The following is a 12536-nucleotide window of genomic DNA, read 5'->3' as shown; positions in this document are numbered from 1 at the left end:
TTACACGATATAAACACTTACTTCCGCATTTCTTTGTGGGATCTCCTAACAGTCCATGATTACATTTACATGTGTTGGAGGCTAGGTCACAGTAGGCGTTGTATACACAGGCATCGTTACAAGGTTCTGTGAATTTCGAAAAGCACATGTTAAAACATCGGAAAACCCTAAAATACTTAAGTGAATAAACAACTCATGATTGATATGATTATATGAATTTAGTTCCACTTGATATTTTTCATATCCTATTAACAACCAACATAGCATATTAAGGCTTCAGAGGCGGAAAAAAGTAGAAGAAAGACATCACACCATTTTCTCGTAACTAACCAGCGCGGAATTAGATTTTATTACCTTTAAGTAAAGGACCAATGGTAAAATATCAGAAAACCTAAGTCACTGGGGCCGCCCCTGTATACTTACTGGAACATGCTCCATGGTAAAGACGGTATCCAGCGTTACACACGCATTGATTAGTTCCCTTGTTACAGTAGGCGTTTGGACCACAACTTCCTCCACATGGTACTGGATTGACACATAAATTTTATAAGAGTTTACTAGTTAAAACGTATCCAAGTTTAAGAAATATGAAGTATTATAAAGGTTTAATTACAGTCTTTACTTAAACTCAGCACAGACTTCCATCATTACTGTCATGGATTTGTTACATGATAAAATGGAAATGTTCACTTACGAGTACACGATCCGTGGAACAGGTAATATCCGGATTTACAGACACACTGGTTCGTGACTTCGTCACAATAGGCGTTTGCTTTGCATGGACCTCCACATGGCTCTGCGGAAATGATTAAGATTTGGCATTAATCAAACGTTTGTAACATAACCAAACACAGTCGTTGAATGCGAACAGAAAAATAATAAAGTTATAAGGATATTCTGTCGATTTTTATATTGACAAACGTACCAACACATCCTCCGTGATAAAATACATATCCTGTGTTACAGACACATTTGTTGATGTTCCTGTCACATTGTGAGTTGGGTCCACATGGTCCTCCGCAAGGCTCTGAAATTCGAGAAGAAATCGGTAAGTACAGAGAAACAACAGCTAGTGTAAAACAGTTCGCCAGACGATGCACGAACAATGTAGAGTTGTCGTTATAGGGACCGAAGAATTTTTGGTGCGGAATTCAACATAAACCCCCCTAGAAAAAGTTTAGCAAGTTGATAAATCTTATTTTTTTTTATTCAAAGGTATCCGAGATGCCGTTCTTCAAAATTAGTGACAGTTGTCCAGACTTGACAACTCCATTTAACCTGGACAGCGGCAAACGTGAACATATCGTTTATAAGAAAATCATTTGGTTCTGCGGTCTCTTAGTAACAGCGTCTAGCGACAGACACAAACAGACATTCAAAAATAGACAGGGTGATACGAGTACATGTTTATAGATACTTACTGACACATCCTCCATGGTAAAGGAAGTATCCTGAGTCACAGACACACTTGTTAATGTTCCTGTCACAATATGAGTTGGGGGCGCATTGTCCTCCGCATGGTCCTATAATATAAGTAAATTCTAACGATATGCGCAATACCTGGATAGTTTTGAGTGTGGATCGCTTCTCCAAGTTAACTTTAAAATGTTATCATGGTAACCTCTTTGCACTTCACATTTATAACTAGTATCATGAATAAATTGCACTTGCCATATTGGTATGTTCATCAATGAGAGCGGTATACGCTAAATTCTCCACGCTACACACTTTACAGTAAGTGAGGTATTTCTACATAAGTTTATAGTTGATTACGTACGGGTACAGACTCCTTGGTAAATAAAGTATCCTGTGATACAGACACATCTTTGAGTAGGCATATCACATCGGGTGTTGGGTCCACATTGACCACCACATGGACCTGTAACAGATTAGGGGGTACAACTGGATTACTTATTGAATTCAATGCTATTGTCATTATTGAATTTCAGCAGGCCTGGTTCTGGAGTAAAATATTGTTCGAAACGCTAACACATATATCTATTTAGTAGCAACATGGTATTGGCCTATGTTTTGAGTTTGCGGTAGACCAGCGGGATTTACAGAAATCAATTGTATCGCCATTATTTTATAATGAAATATTACGTACGGTCATCGTTGGTGATAGATACTCTTGTGAGTCTCAGTGTTCCGATACTGACGACGGTTGCCGGACCAGTCGATACCAGGCTTACAGAGAATACCTCTGTTGGTTCGTATTTCTGTTGATGCAAACATAATATTGTAAATACCACTTTATCGGAAACAAACATTCATACATTCAAAGGTACCAAAATAGTATAACGAACTTTTGAATCTATAAGCATTATCTAATTTTGATATATACATTTGTAACATATAATTCAAATATGACTGCTGTTATATTACATATTCTTACTACCATACTCGCGTGGTGTCAATTCGCCATAGAAGGTTATTAGCTATTATAATGAGTATGCATTACTCTGTTTTTGATGATAATGACAAATTACTAGAAAGTTTGATACATTATCTGAAATTCTTTCCCCCTCATGTATTCATATAAACGCACTTTATTTGTAAATTTAACACAAAGCAATACTTACATCGTCGTTTACAATGCCAATAGATATCGTCGTTGATGTCTGACCAGGTGAGAATGTTATTTCTCCATTTGTTTGTCTGTAGTCACTTCCGGGGGAAGCCGTCAATGGTGACGCTGACCACCTAACTGTCACTGAGCTACTTGTTCCTCCGGTTCTCACAACTTGAATTGATACACTTCCACTACTTTCACTGACTGTGTAGCTCGGTCGAACAAATTGGACAACGCTCGGACCTTACACCATAAAGAAGTAAACTTCCATTAATACCTTTGTTGATAAGCGATATAGTCTTTATGATTATTTAATACTTTACAAAAATGAAAAAAAAAAGAAAACAGGTGAGAAATTTTAACACAAATACTTACGGACACAAGAGCCTTGGACATCGAAGAATCCTGAGTCACACACGCATTGGTTTCGGACTTTGTCACAATGGGAATTAGGTCTGCAATTTCCTCCACAGGGTACTGTAAAATCATGTTTTAGCGGAATGTGTAATGGTCCCGGTGCCTCGCGATAGATGCATACAATATATTTTTATGTTACACAATGTAATTTAATGATGATTAAAATCACTGATAATTAAAAGAAAAAAAATAGCATGAGTATGCATATGTTTTTCACATGCAAGCTGATATTTTGTAATTGAAGCCTATTTGAATGAATAACGAAAAAAAGTAGTGAAATGACTGTATTAACGTTAAAATTGATGTTGCATATAAGCTAATAATTAGAATAAGTTTTTTTATAAATCATTCAGTTGTCGAACGTAAACTTACGAACACATCCTCCGTGATAAAACATATATCCTGTGTTACAGACACATTTGTTGATGCTCCTGTCACATTGTGAGTTGGGTCCACATGATCCTCCGCATGGCACTGAAATTGATAAATTATGTGGAACAGAATAGAGGCAATTGATTGAATAATTAAAGTTTGCATTACACTATTCATTAAATAATTCAAACGATACAAGGAATAAAAGGAAGCACAATAATATATGTGCACGGCAACATACTTACGGACACATGCTCCGTGGTACAGGTAGTATCCTGTGTTACAGACACATTTGTTAATGTTCCTGTCACATTGTGAGTTGGGTCCACATGATCCTCCGCATGGCACTATTTAATTTGAAGTAAAACAAAATGGTTATGATACTAAATAAAACAGGTGACGTTGAAATGTAGGGAAAAGGAGTAATTGAAGAATTTCCACTGTGTTTATTTTTAAACCGTTAAGGTATGTGTACAAATACAATTTAATGGTTTCAGTCTTGTAACGCTTCAAAAATTGGTAAAAGTATTAATTAGAAATACGTACGGGTACAGCTTCCGTGGTAAAGGTAATATCCTGGGTTACAGACACACTTGTTGATTGAGTGGTCACAGCGAGCGTTAGGTCCACAATGGCCTCCGCATGGCACTACAGAAACAATTTCATACGTATTGAGGTCATGAGTAGAGTATCGCTTCAGATAAAAAATTCGTTTGCTAACACTAGTAATTTTAGATGATACAACGCATTTAGGTTTCATTTTCTTAAAAACTTCAATGGCACTCTCCTCGTTGTGGTTACCTTTTCATACATATTTATAAATATCATCTGTTCATTTAGATTGCCTACATTTTAATGTTATAAAATTTTAGTAAAACCAGAAATGTTACAATGATACGATTCCCGCCCCTCCATACCGAACAGACACTGTATTTATGTAATCCACTGTCATTAGTTATAACTGGTTCTGGTAGAATTTTGATTAAAAGTTTCATTTCCAATGACTACTTAAATACAAGTGTAGATAGAATCCTTACAGACGCATGCTCCATGGAAGAAATTATATCCTGTACTACAGACACATTTGTTGAGAGATTTGTCGCAAACAGAGTTTGGTGGACAGGATCCGCCGCATGGTCCTATAACATAAATAACATTGTATATTGACGATTATTACTCAGAGTTTATTTTAAAAAATCAAATGATTTGAGTATCTAGTCTATAATTTGCTTTCCTCCCATTTTTTTTTTAGAAAATAACGTTTTACCGTCAACAGTCATAAATAGTTGATATTACGTACGTGAGCAGACACCATCATAAATGGAGTAACCGGGGTTACAGACACATTTTTGTGAAGGCATATCACATCGGGCGTTTGGTCCGCATGGGCCGCCGCATGGAGCTGTAGGTAGATCATTCATTATAATTAGTTAATTCTCTTAAGACCGATTTAAAACTTGTATTACCAAGAAACATCCATTAGCATGAACCTTTTTGTGGAACAAAATTGTTTCGTTTTGTAAACCAAAATAATTACCAAATAGTGTTATCATTTCGAAATTTCGAGGCCTAAGTATAACGAAACATTTGTACAAAAATATAAATCTGATATTTATGTTTCTAATGTAATGTTAATGACCATCAATCGCATGCGAATTCTCGAAAATGTAATCGGAAAAAAGTATCGGATAAACGCTACTAAAACCGAATCCATGGTATATACGTACCATCATCGTTTGTAATAGTGACTCTAGCCGAACTGGGATTTCCAATTGTGATAATGCTTGATTGAGACGATGATACCCTCAGCGTCAAAGAGAATGCCTCAGGTTGCTCAAACACCTACAAATTGGAAACGGAATGTATTATAATATTTCTTAGAGATCTGTTAATGGAATATGTTTCATTGTGCAATATATAAAGCAATTGAAATGACATTATAAACAGCTACACATAAAACTTACTCGATCGTTTACAATTCTTATACTGAATGTCGATCTTGTCTGGCCAGCTGAGAAGGTAACTTCGCCCTGCGTTTCAACGAAATCGCCTGGGGACCTAGCAGACTCTGATCTGGCTGACCAAGATACAGTCAGGCTGCTGGTGGTTCCGCCGGATCTGGTTACCCCAATAGTTACACTTCCAGAGCTTTCACTGACTGAGTAGGATGCTTGGGCAAATTGTACTGTACTGGGAACTGAGATAGAATTTCAAAACTGGATGAACACTCATATGAAATAAGGCAGAATAAATTGAAAGGCAGGTTGTCAATTGCAGCGAAAATATGGGTCTTGATAATTTTCCTGCACGTAGATGTACTTGAAAATCACAAATAATAGTTTTCGTTTTAATAAAAAACGGGTAATTTTTGCTATATATTTACTCGCAGTCTATCCAGGTAATACGCATGCGTTCCGGTTAATTTAGATTTTTACAATAATTTCTTAGTTTCTTAGTCCTGTTTCACTATATTTGATGACACAGTACAGGGTAAATGACTTACGAGTACATTGTTGTTGGTACAGAACATATCCAGAATTACAGACACACTGGTTCCTAACTTTGTCACAGTAAGCGTTGGCCTTACAGGAACCACCACATGGCACTAAAAATCAAACCAATTATCAGTACAGTGACGTTTATCTTTTTACATGGGTACTGTGGAAGGATTATCAGAGGATAAAATTAGCGTACCGGTATTGGCCTGAAATCTCATAAAGGTAAGATAGTTGTATAAACTATTCATTGAAACATTTATTTGATGAGGTATAAACACGACATATTTAGGTGTGATTACTCACCGACACAAGAGCCTTGGTAGCTGAAGAATCCAGGTTTACAGAGACATTTATTGTTGTTCTTATCACAGTAGGCGTTTGGTGGACAGTGTCCTCCACAAGGTACTGTAAATCACAATGCACGGTTAATTGCGCTTACGTGGAAAGACATGTTCGACCGTTTATGGAAGTGACTACTAAGTGTGAATTTCGACGGATCAGAAGACTTCAATTAAGTCCTTGTTTTTTTAAAACTCGTCCAAAAATAACATTGAATCACTAAATCCGTTATTATTTCATACATTAAGAACTATGGTCCGATCAGTCAAATCAAATTAACAAAAACGGCCCAAATTAATATCTATTGTTAATTCCTTTTGGTATGATAAGATGGTGGCGATTTCATACATGGCATCATACTTACAGACACATGATCCGTGGTATACAAAGTATCCTGTGTTACACACACATTTGTTGATGCTCGTGTCACATCGTGCGTTGGGTCCACATGGTCCTCCGCATGGCACTATGATGTAAATATAAACAAATACACATTGAGGAAAAACTTAACAACAAAACTACGATGTCATAATGAACAGTGAAGAATGTTTAGATAAATAATATCATAGTTCAACTCTAATTCCGTCAGTGATAAATGATACTTGTATGAATTACGTAACAAAGCTATTCTGTTTTAGTGATTTCCGAAATCTACATACAGACACATGCTCCGTGGTACAGGTAGTATCCTGTGTTACAGACACATTTGTTGATGTTCCTGTCACATTGTGCATTTGGTCCGCATGATCCTCCGCATGGCGCTGGAATTCGAAACATATTTATTACAAATTTAATCTTGAAATTGATAATATTTTATATCTTCTTAATGCGGTATTTCGCATAACCAAAACTGTTTTATGACAATTGGTTTGATTTGGTAGATAGTGTTTTATAGTGAGTTTTGGCCGTTGAAGCACTTAATCACTGAATATTTGCTGACGGATGTATACATTATGGCAAACGAAACGGTTGCATTATACTAACAAAAGAACATACCACCCAGAGAGAGAATCACATAATATCATATCCCTCAGAGACGTGCTTATACCTACAAACACATCCTCCGCAATATAAGTAGTTAATTGAGTTACAGACACATTAAACATCAACTCAATGAAAACAGAAGAAATCAATACATAATGATAAGCCATTCTCTATGATAAGATGGCGGCGATATCGCCCATGGCAACATACTTACTGACACATGCTCCGTTGTACAGGTAGTATCCTGTGTTACAGACACATTTGTTAATGTTCCTGTCACATTGTGAGTTGGGTCCACATGGTCCTCCGCATGGCTCTGTTAATTTTAAGTAAAACAAAACGGTAATAGTTGTATCCATTCTTGTATGCATCAACAAACATGATTTCTTGATAAAGCAAAAATAGGATTGTTATAAATAGATTACTATTACATACCGACACATGATCCGTGGTACAGGTAGTATCCTGTGTTACACACACATTTGTTAATGCTCATGTCACATCGTGCGTTGGCTCCACATGGTCCTCCGCATGGCACTGTTTATTTAGCAAATGAAACAAATGAAAAGGTCATCATTTTGCAACAAAATTGTATTGAATTCCTATGTGGGGAATATGCAAATGTTGATTGAATAAATTTTAAATCAAGTGAGATTGAATTTGAACGATCATTTCATTATTTCGTGATATAATGTAAATATAATCCTGGCAATATAGCTGGCTATCTAAAAACAGATGCATATAAAAAGCTTACAAACGCATGCTCCGTGATATGTGACGTATCCCTTATTACAGACACACTTGTTGGTTGGTCTGTTGCAGTAAGCGTTAGCAGGACATGGACCGTCGCATGGTACTACAATGCATAGTAGACGATGTTTAGGTATCGTTTTAGTTAAGACGTAATAACATAACAGCGTTTAACACTGACAAAGCCGAGATAAAGAATAGAAAAGTCGTGATAAGTGGAAATATATTTTTTCTTTCTTTTACTACTTTTGATGTAATAAGTATTTGTTTCACGTATGTTTTAAATGTATCAGGTGATCTATCCATGAATACATAGGATGGTTATGAGTTGCATGCCATTTTTACAATATGTTCAAAGCCTCGTAACATTATGATACCTACTTGAACAAACTCCATTGAAAACAAAATATCCTGAGTTACAGACGCATCTCTGAGAAGTCATATCACAGCGAGCATTTACTCCGCATGGTCCACCGCATGGTGCTGAAGTTTAATATAATGACAATAAGTAACATTTATTATATTATTTCATTCCGGATATAATCATGTATATCAATTATATAATGAAAACACAAAAATAGTGGATAGTGTAGGGTGACTTGCAACTGATGTCCTCGTTCTATATATAAATATAGGATGTCCCATAATTCACGTTACACGTTCAAAATGTTATATCGTTTGACATACATGAGTATCAGAAAGATATTTACGGTATATGAAGGCACGCAATCAAAAGTTTCATTGATATTTAAGAATGTCCTCCTTATATATGTTCATGTCAAATATCACTTCAATATCAACTTTCGCGCATGAATTGATGAACCTGTATTTGTCTATACTGTGAATATGAAAAAAGATGATACTGAATGAATGTATACTACATATCATACGTACGATCGTCATTCGTGATTGTTACTGTTGTCACGCTAGGATTTCCCACACTGGCGATAGCTGATAATGAAGGATTTATACTCAGGGTGACTGCGAATTTCTCAGGTTGCTCGAACACCTATTCAATTACATAAATAGATTTCATAGTAAATCTTCATGTGAAAGAAAATTTGAATAATCACGTATAACGGTTCTAATTTTAGCAAATATATGAATATGTTATTAAATCTCATTGAAACATACCACCAACATATAGTCATGATACTAATTAAACTTACTTGGTCATTTCTAATTTGGATAGTAAATGTTGTTTGAGCCTGGTTGCTTGAGAAGACAAATTGTCCGATAAGTGGTGGTCCGAAGTCACTTCCGGGAGAGGCGGATATCGGATTGGCCTTCCAGAACACCGAAAATTGACTGCTGGTTCCTCCGGTTCGGGTTACCTCAATGGTTACTCTTCCTTCTCTTTCATTGACCACGTAGCTGGGTCTAACAAACTGCACTACACTTGGTCCTTGAAAAACACACGCACAAATATTAGTTATAATATTCTATTCACTTTCATTTTTGCAGTTAAAACACACGCATATATATTAGAATTAAGATTATAGTTACCGTCAGTTATGTATATACATTTATATGTCTGACAGTATAGCTTTCCCTTTGATCTAATAAAACTAAAAATTTCAAAATTTTAAAGCCGTTCAAGGCTGAGTCAAGTGGCTTTATTCAAATAGGTGCGTGTTGGACCCATCTCCGGTTGGTGCGTGCGCATCTGCTGACTTCCGGTATTGACAGGTCGCCAAATAAACAAGCGATAACCATGTCACCAACCTGTTCATATCATAAGAATCATTACTTGATATTTTTTCATTTCTCAAATAGAAATAGTTTTTTCATGATGCATTTTTTTCCTGTATTATTAACTTGTTTCGCGGTCGGTATGGGGTTTCAGACGAAGATTAATTGGTTAATTGATTTTTTAGTCCGCCATTGTCATGTTACAATTGTAAACAACCACGTCTCAGTCGATCAATTTCCCATGAATTAAGCACTCTACTATTGAACATTATTCTGGTACTAAGTAATTCGTAATTAGTTAATTTTCATTATATTTCCAATTCATATTATAATATCATATCTTTTTTAACACGCTAGTTTTTACTGATGTATCTTTGCCAAACGGACGATTTTTATATGTGACGTAATAATGTATCTCAAAGGAATTTCACAATTGGCATTGAACATCTGATAGTAATCAATTTCATTATATTTGCATATGAATATCATATTTTCCAAATATTTTTTCTGTGATTATTAAGATATAATATGTTAAACTGTATTAATCGGGGGGAGAAATACATGTACCTACGACATTATTTTTCAAAACATCGTCTGATTTGAGTTTTTGTTCACATGTTTGAATTGTGGTAATTGCAGTACAATGCTGTAAAATTTTGAAATATCATGAATTTTGGTTACTTAATGCAGAAAATTTGCAGAGCAGAGTACTCAAATTTAGCAAGATGGTAGATCTTAATTTCTTTTTATTCACAGGTAAGCGAGATGCCATTCTTCAAAATAAATGACTGGTGACCAGACTTGAAAACTCCATTTAACCTGGACAGTGGCAAACGTTAATATATCGTATATAGCGAAATAATTTGGTTCTGTGGTTCTATAGGATGACAACCGGATATGACGTTTTCGTCATTCAGCGTCCCTGGACACCATTTGACTGAACCCAATCTGCATGTTTTGACTGGAAATTGAGTGTTGAAGGTATTTTGCTTGTATTTCATACATATTTGGTAGTTATTTTAAATACGGAGGTCTTTCTGTCTTGATAACGTCACTGCAAATTGGGGGATTTAGTTAAAAAAATCACGTTACACATATGTTGTTAATATAGCTTAGCACATGAACCAATATCTTAGAAAGTGATTATACAGAAGATGTTTAATATTAGGCTTTAGGCATGGCCATGAAACCTAATCGATCTATATAAAACACTTTCTGTTTTTGTGTTCATTAATCAGCTACTTTAACTCATTCATTTTAGTCATTTAAATATTTATTTATTCATTAATTCATTTCTTCTGTTTCAGCCGAGCTTTGAACATGGTACCTTTTGGGCCGACCAGTTTAACAGCTTATTCCTGACATGAAGACAGCGCCGAGGGGAGTTAACTCATTTCATGAAAATAAAAGTAACCTTTCCATAAATGACATGAGTATTTATTTGTGAGTAGAATTTGTCTTTTTTCTCTATAAATTTCTCTAATATACCTCTTTGGTTCAATTATCAGTGTTATTAATTTCTTCGAGATGGATAGTCAAGTGAAATTGGACTTATCTCCCTTCCATTGATGGTCAGATGGTGCAAATTAAGAGGTGAATTGTGTAATTCTTTCACTTCCAGATCTTGTATTTGACTAGTATACATCAATATGTGAGTGAAGGATAAGTTTTATTCTATTTTTTCAAAATCATTTTCTTTATAATAGCCACGATTCTTTAGTTCTGTCCAGTTTTTCGGGTTCAAATGTTGCTCTAGATTTGATTTTATCATGTCCTTGGAATCCTTCAAAGGTTATTAATTCCATTTTTTAAAACAATTGGTATACATTTGTAATCTAAAATCATCTCATTCAGAAAATCAGGGCAAATATGAAATTTTTGGGGCTATCTTGTATCCATATTTTATTAGCTGCACCATAATTTCTCTGTGTTATATCAAATATATTATGACATAATATGTTATAATCATTTCTTTATGATATTGTTTTGTTTACTAAGTTATATATCTATAGTATTGAGCCAGTACTGGAACTTTGCTTTGCTTAAATTTTCAGTTCTGGATATTTTTTGCTAGAAATTCCAAAAATGGGGGTGGGGTTAAGAATATGAGTTATCTCCCCCTGACCTTTAAGTTTAATTAAGTTGTTCATATTTCCCTGTAGTACACTAATTATACTATAGTTATAAGTAAAAGTCAAAAGTCTAGGTTCAAATTTCATTGAAATATTTAAATTTTCATTTTTAAACTGTTTCAATTCTCATAAGTTTTCTTACAGGAATCCCCATCGTCGATACGAATACACAGCTTGCACTACCATACCAACCCATGCAGTGAGCAAACTCCTATTTTTGAATCAGACCTTATGGACATGTAGCTTTCCGAAAATGGTAAATTTGAAAAATATGTAAAATGCTATAGGAACCGAAGAATCAAACCAAAAATATATTCCTGGAAATCCCCTTTTATGCACAAGATTTCATGGAGAGGTGAATGTTTCGGAGCCTGCTGATTGGGTATTCAGGACGCATCAGTTTCAAATGTATGTGTGGGTTAGGCAATACATGTAGATGTAAAATATTTAAAGAAATTTCAAAATTCTGTCAAGTGTGTGTCTGACAGGGGGAGGTAATCAATATTGGAATTTCATGAATATTTTGGTCAATTTTTGGTGCGGAATTCAACATAAGATGGCACCCTCCACATAAAAGTTTAGCAAGATGGTAGATCTTAATTTCTTTTTATTCACAGGTAATCGAGATGCCATTCTTCAAAATTAGTGACAGGTGACCAGACTTGAAAACTCCATTCAACCTGGACCGTGGCAAACGTTAATATATCGTATATAGCGAAATCATTTGGTTCTGCGGTCTCTCTACTGCCTTGCAGTATTCAGTTTCAGCAGTTTTAAGAT

General features: G+C 35.2%; 1 protein-coding gene across 1 annotated transcript in view; it reads right to left on the bottom strand.

Annotated features, from left to right (window-relative positions):
• The window catches only part of LOC138316479 (zonadhesin-like), a 51883-nt gene that overhangs the window by 595 nt on the left and 38752 nt on the right, over positions 1–12536 (bottom strand). The window contains exons 52-77 of the mRNA XM_069258173.1: positions 9102–9337; positions 8827–8941; positions 8314–8415; positions 7937–8038; positions 7618–7719; positions 7397–7498; positions 6858–6959; positions 6563–6664; positions 6163–6264; positions 5865–5966; positions 5326–5558; positions 5089–5203; positions 4662–4763; positions 4399–4500; positions 3908–4009; positions 3607–3708; positions 3362–3463; positions 2948–3049; positions 2583–2815; positions 2108–2219; positions 1778–1879; positions 1422–1523; positions 926–1027; positions 695–796; positions 424–525; positions 22–126 (exon numbers count right to left, since the gene is read on the bottom strand). Coding sequence (XP_069114274.1) covers positions 22–126; positions 424–525; positions 695–796; positions 926–1027; positions 1422–1523; positions 1778–1879; positions 2108–2219; positions 2583–2815; positions 2948–3049; positions 3362–3463; positions 3607–3708; positions 3908–4009; positions 4399–4500; positions 4662–4763; positions 5089–5203; positions 5326–5558; positions 5865–5966; positions 6163–6264; positions 6563–6664; positions 6858–6959; positions 7397–7498; positions 7618–7719; positions 7937–8038; positions 8314–8415; positions 8827–8941; positions 9102–9337 — 3087 coding nt within the window. The remainder of the gene's footprint in view (positions 1–21; positions 127–423; positions 526–694; positions 797–925; positions 1028–1421; positions 1524–1777; positions 1880–2107; positions 2220–2582; positions 2816–2947; positions 3050–3361; positions 3464–3606; positions 3709–3907; positions 4010–4398; positions 4501–4661; positions 4764–5088; positions 5204–5325; positions 5559–5864; positions 5967–6162; positions 6265–6562; positions 6665–6857; positions 6960–7396; positions 7499–7617; positions 7720–7936; positions 8039–8313; positions 8416–8826; positions 8942–9101; positions 9338–12536) is intronic.

The sequence above is a fragment of the Argopecten irradians genome, chromosome 2 (assembly GCF_041381155.1).
Source record: "Argopecten irradians isolate NY chromosome 2, Ai_NY, whole genome shotgun sequence".
NCBI classification, from domain to species: Eukaryota; Metazoa; Mollusca; class Bivalvia; order Pectinida; family Pectinidae; genus Argopecten; species Argopecten irradians.
The sequence above is the reverse complement of the archived record's forward strand: the minus strand, read 5'-3'. Positions and strand labels throughout refer to the sequence as shown.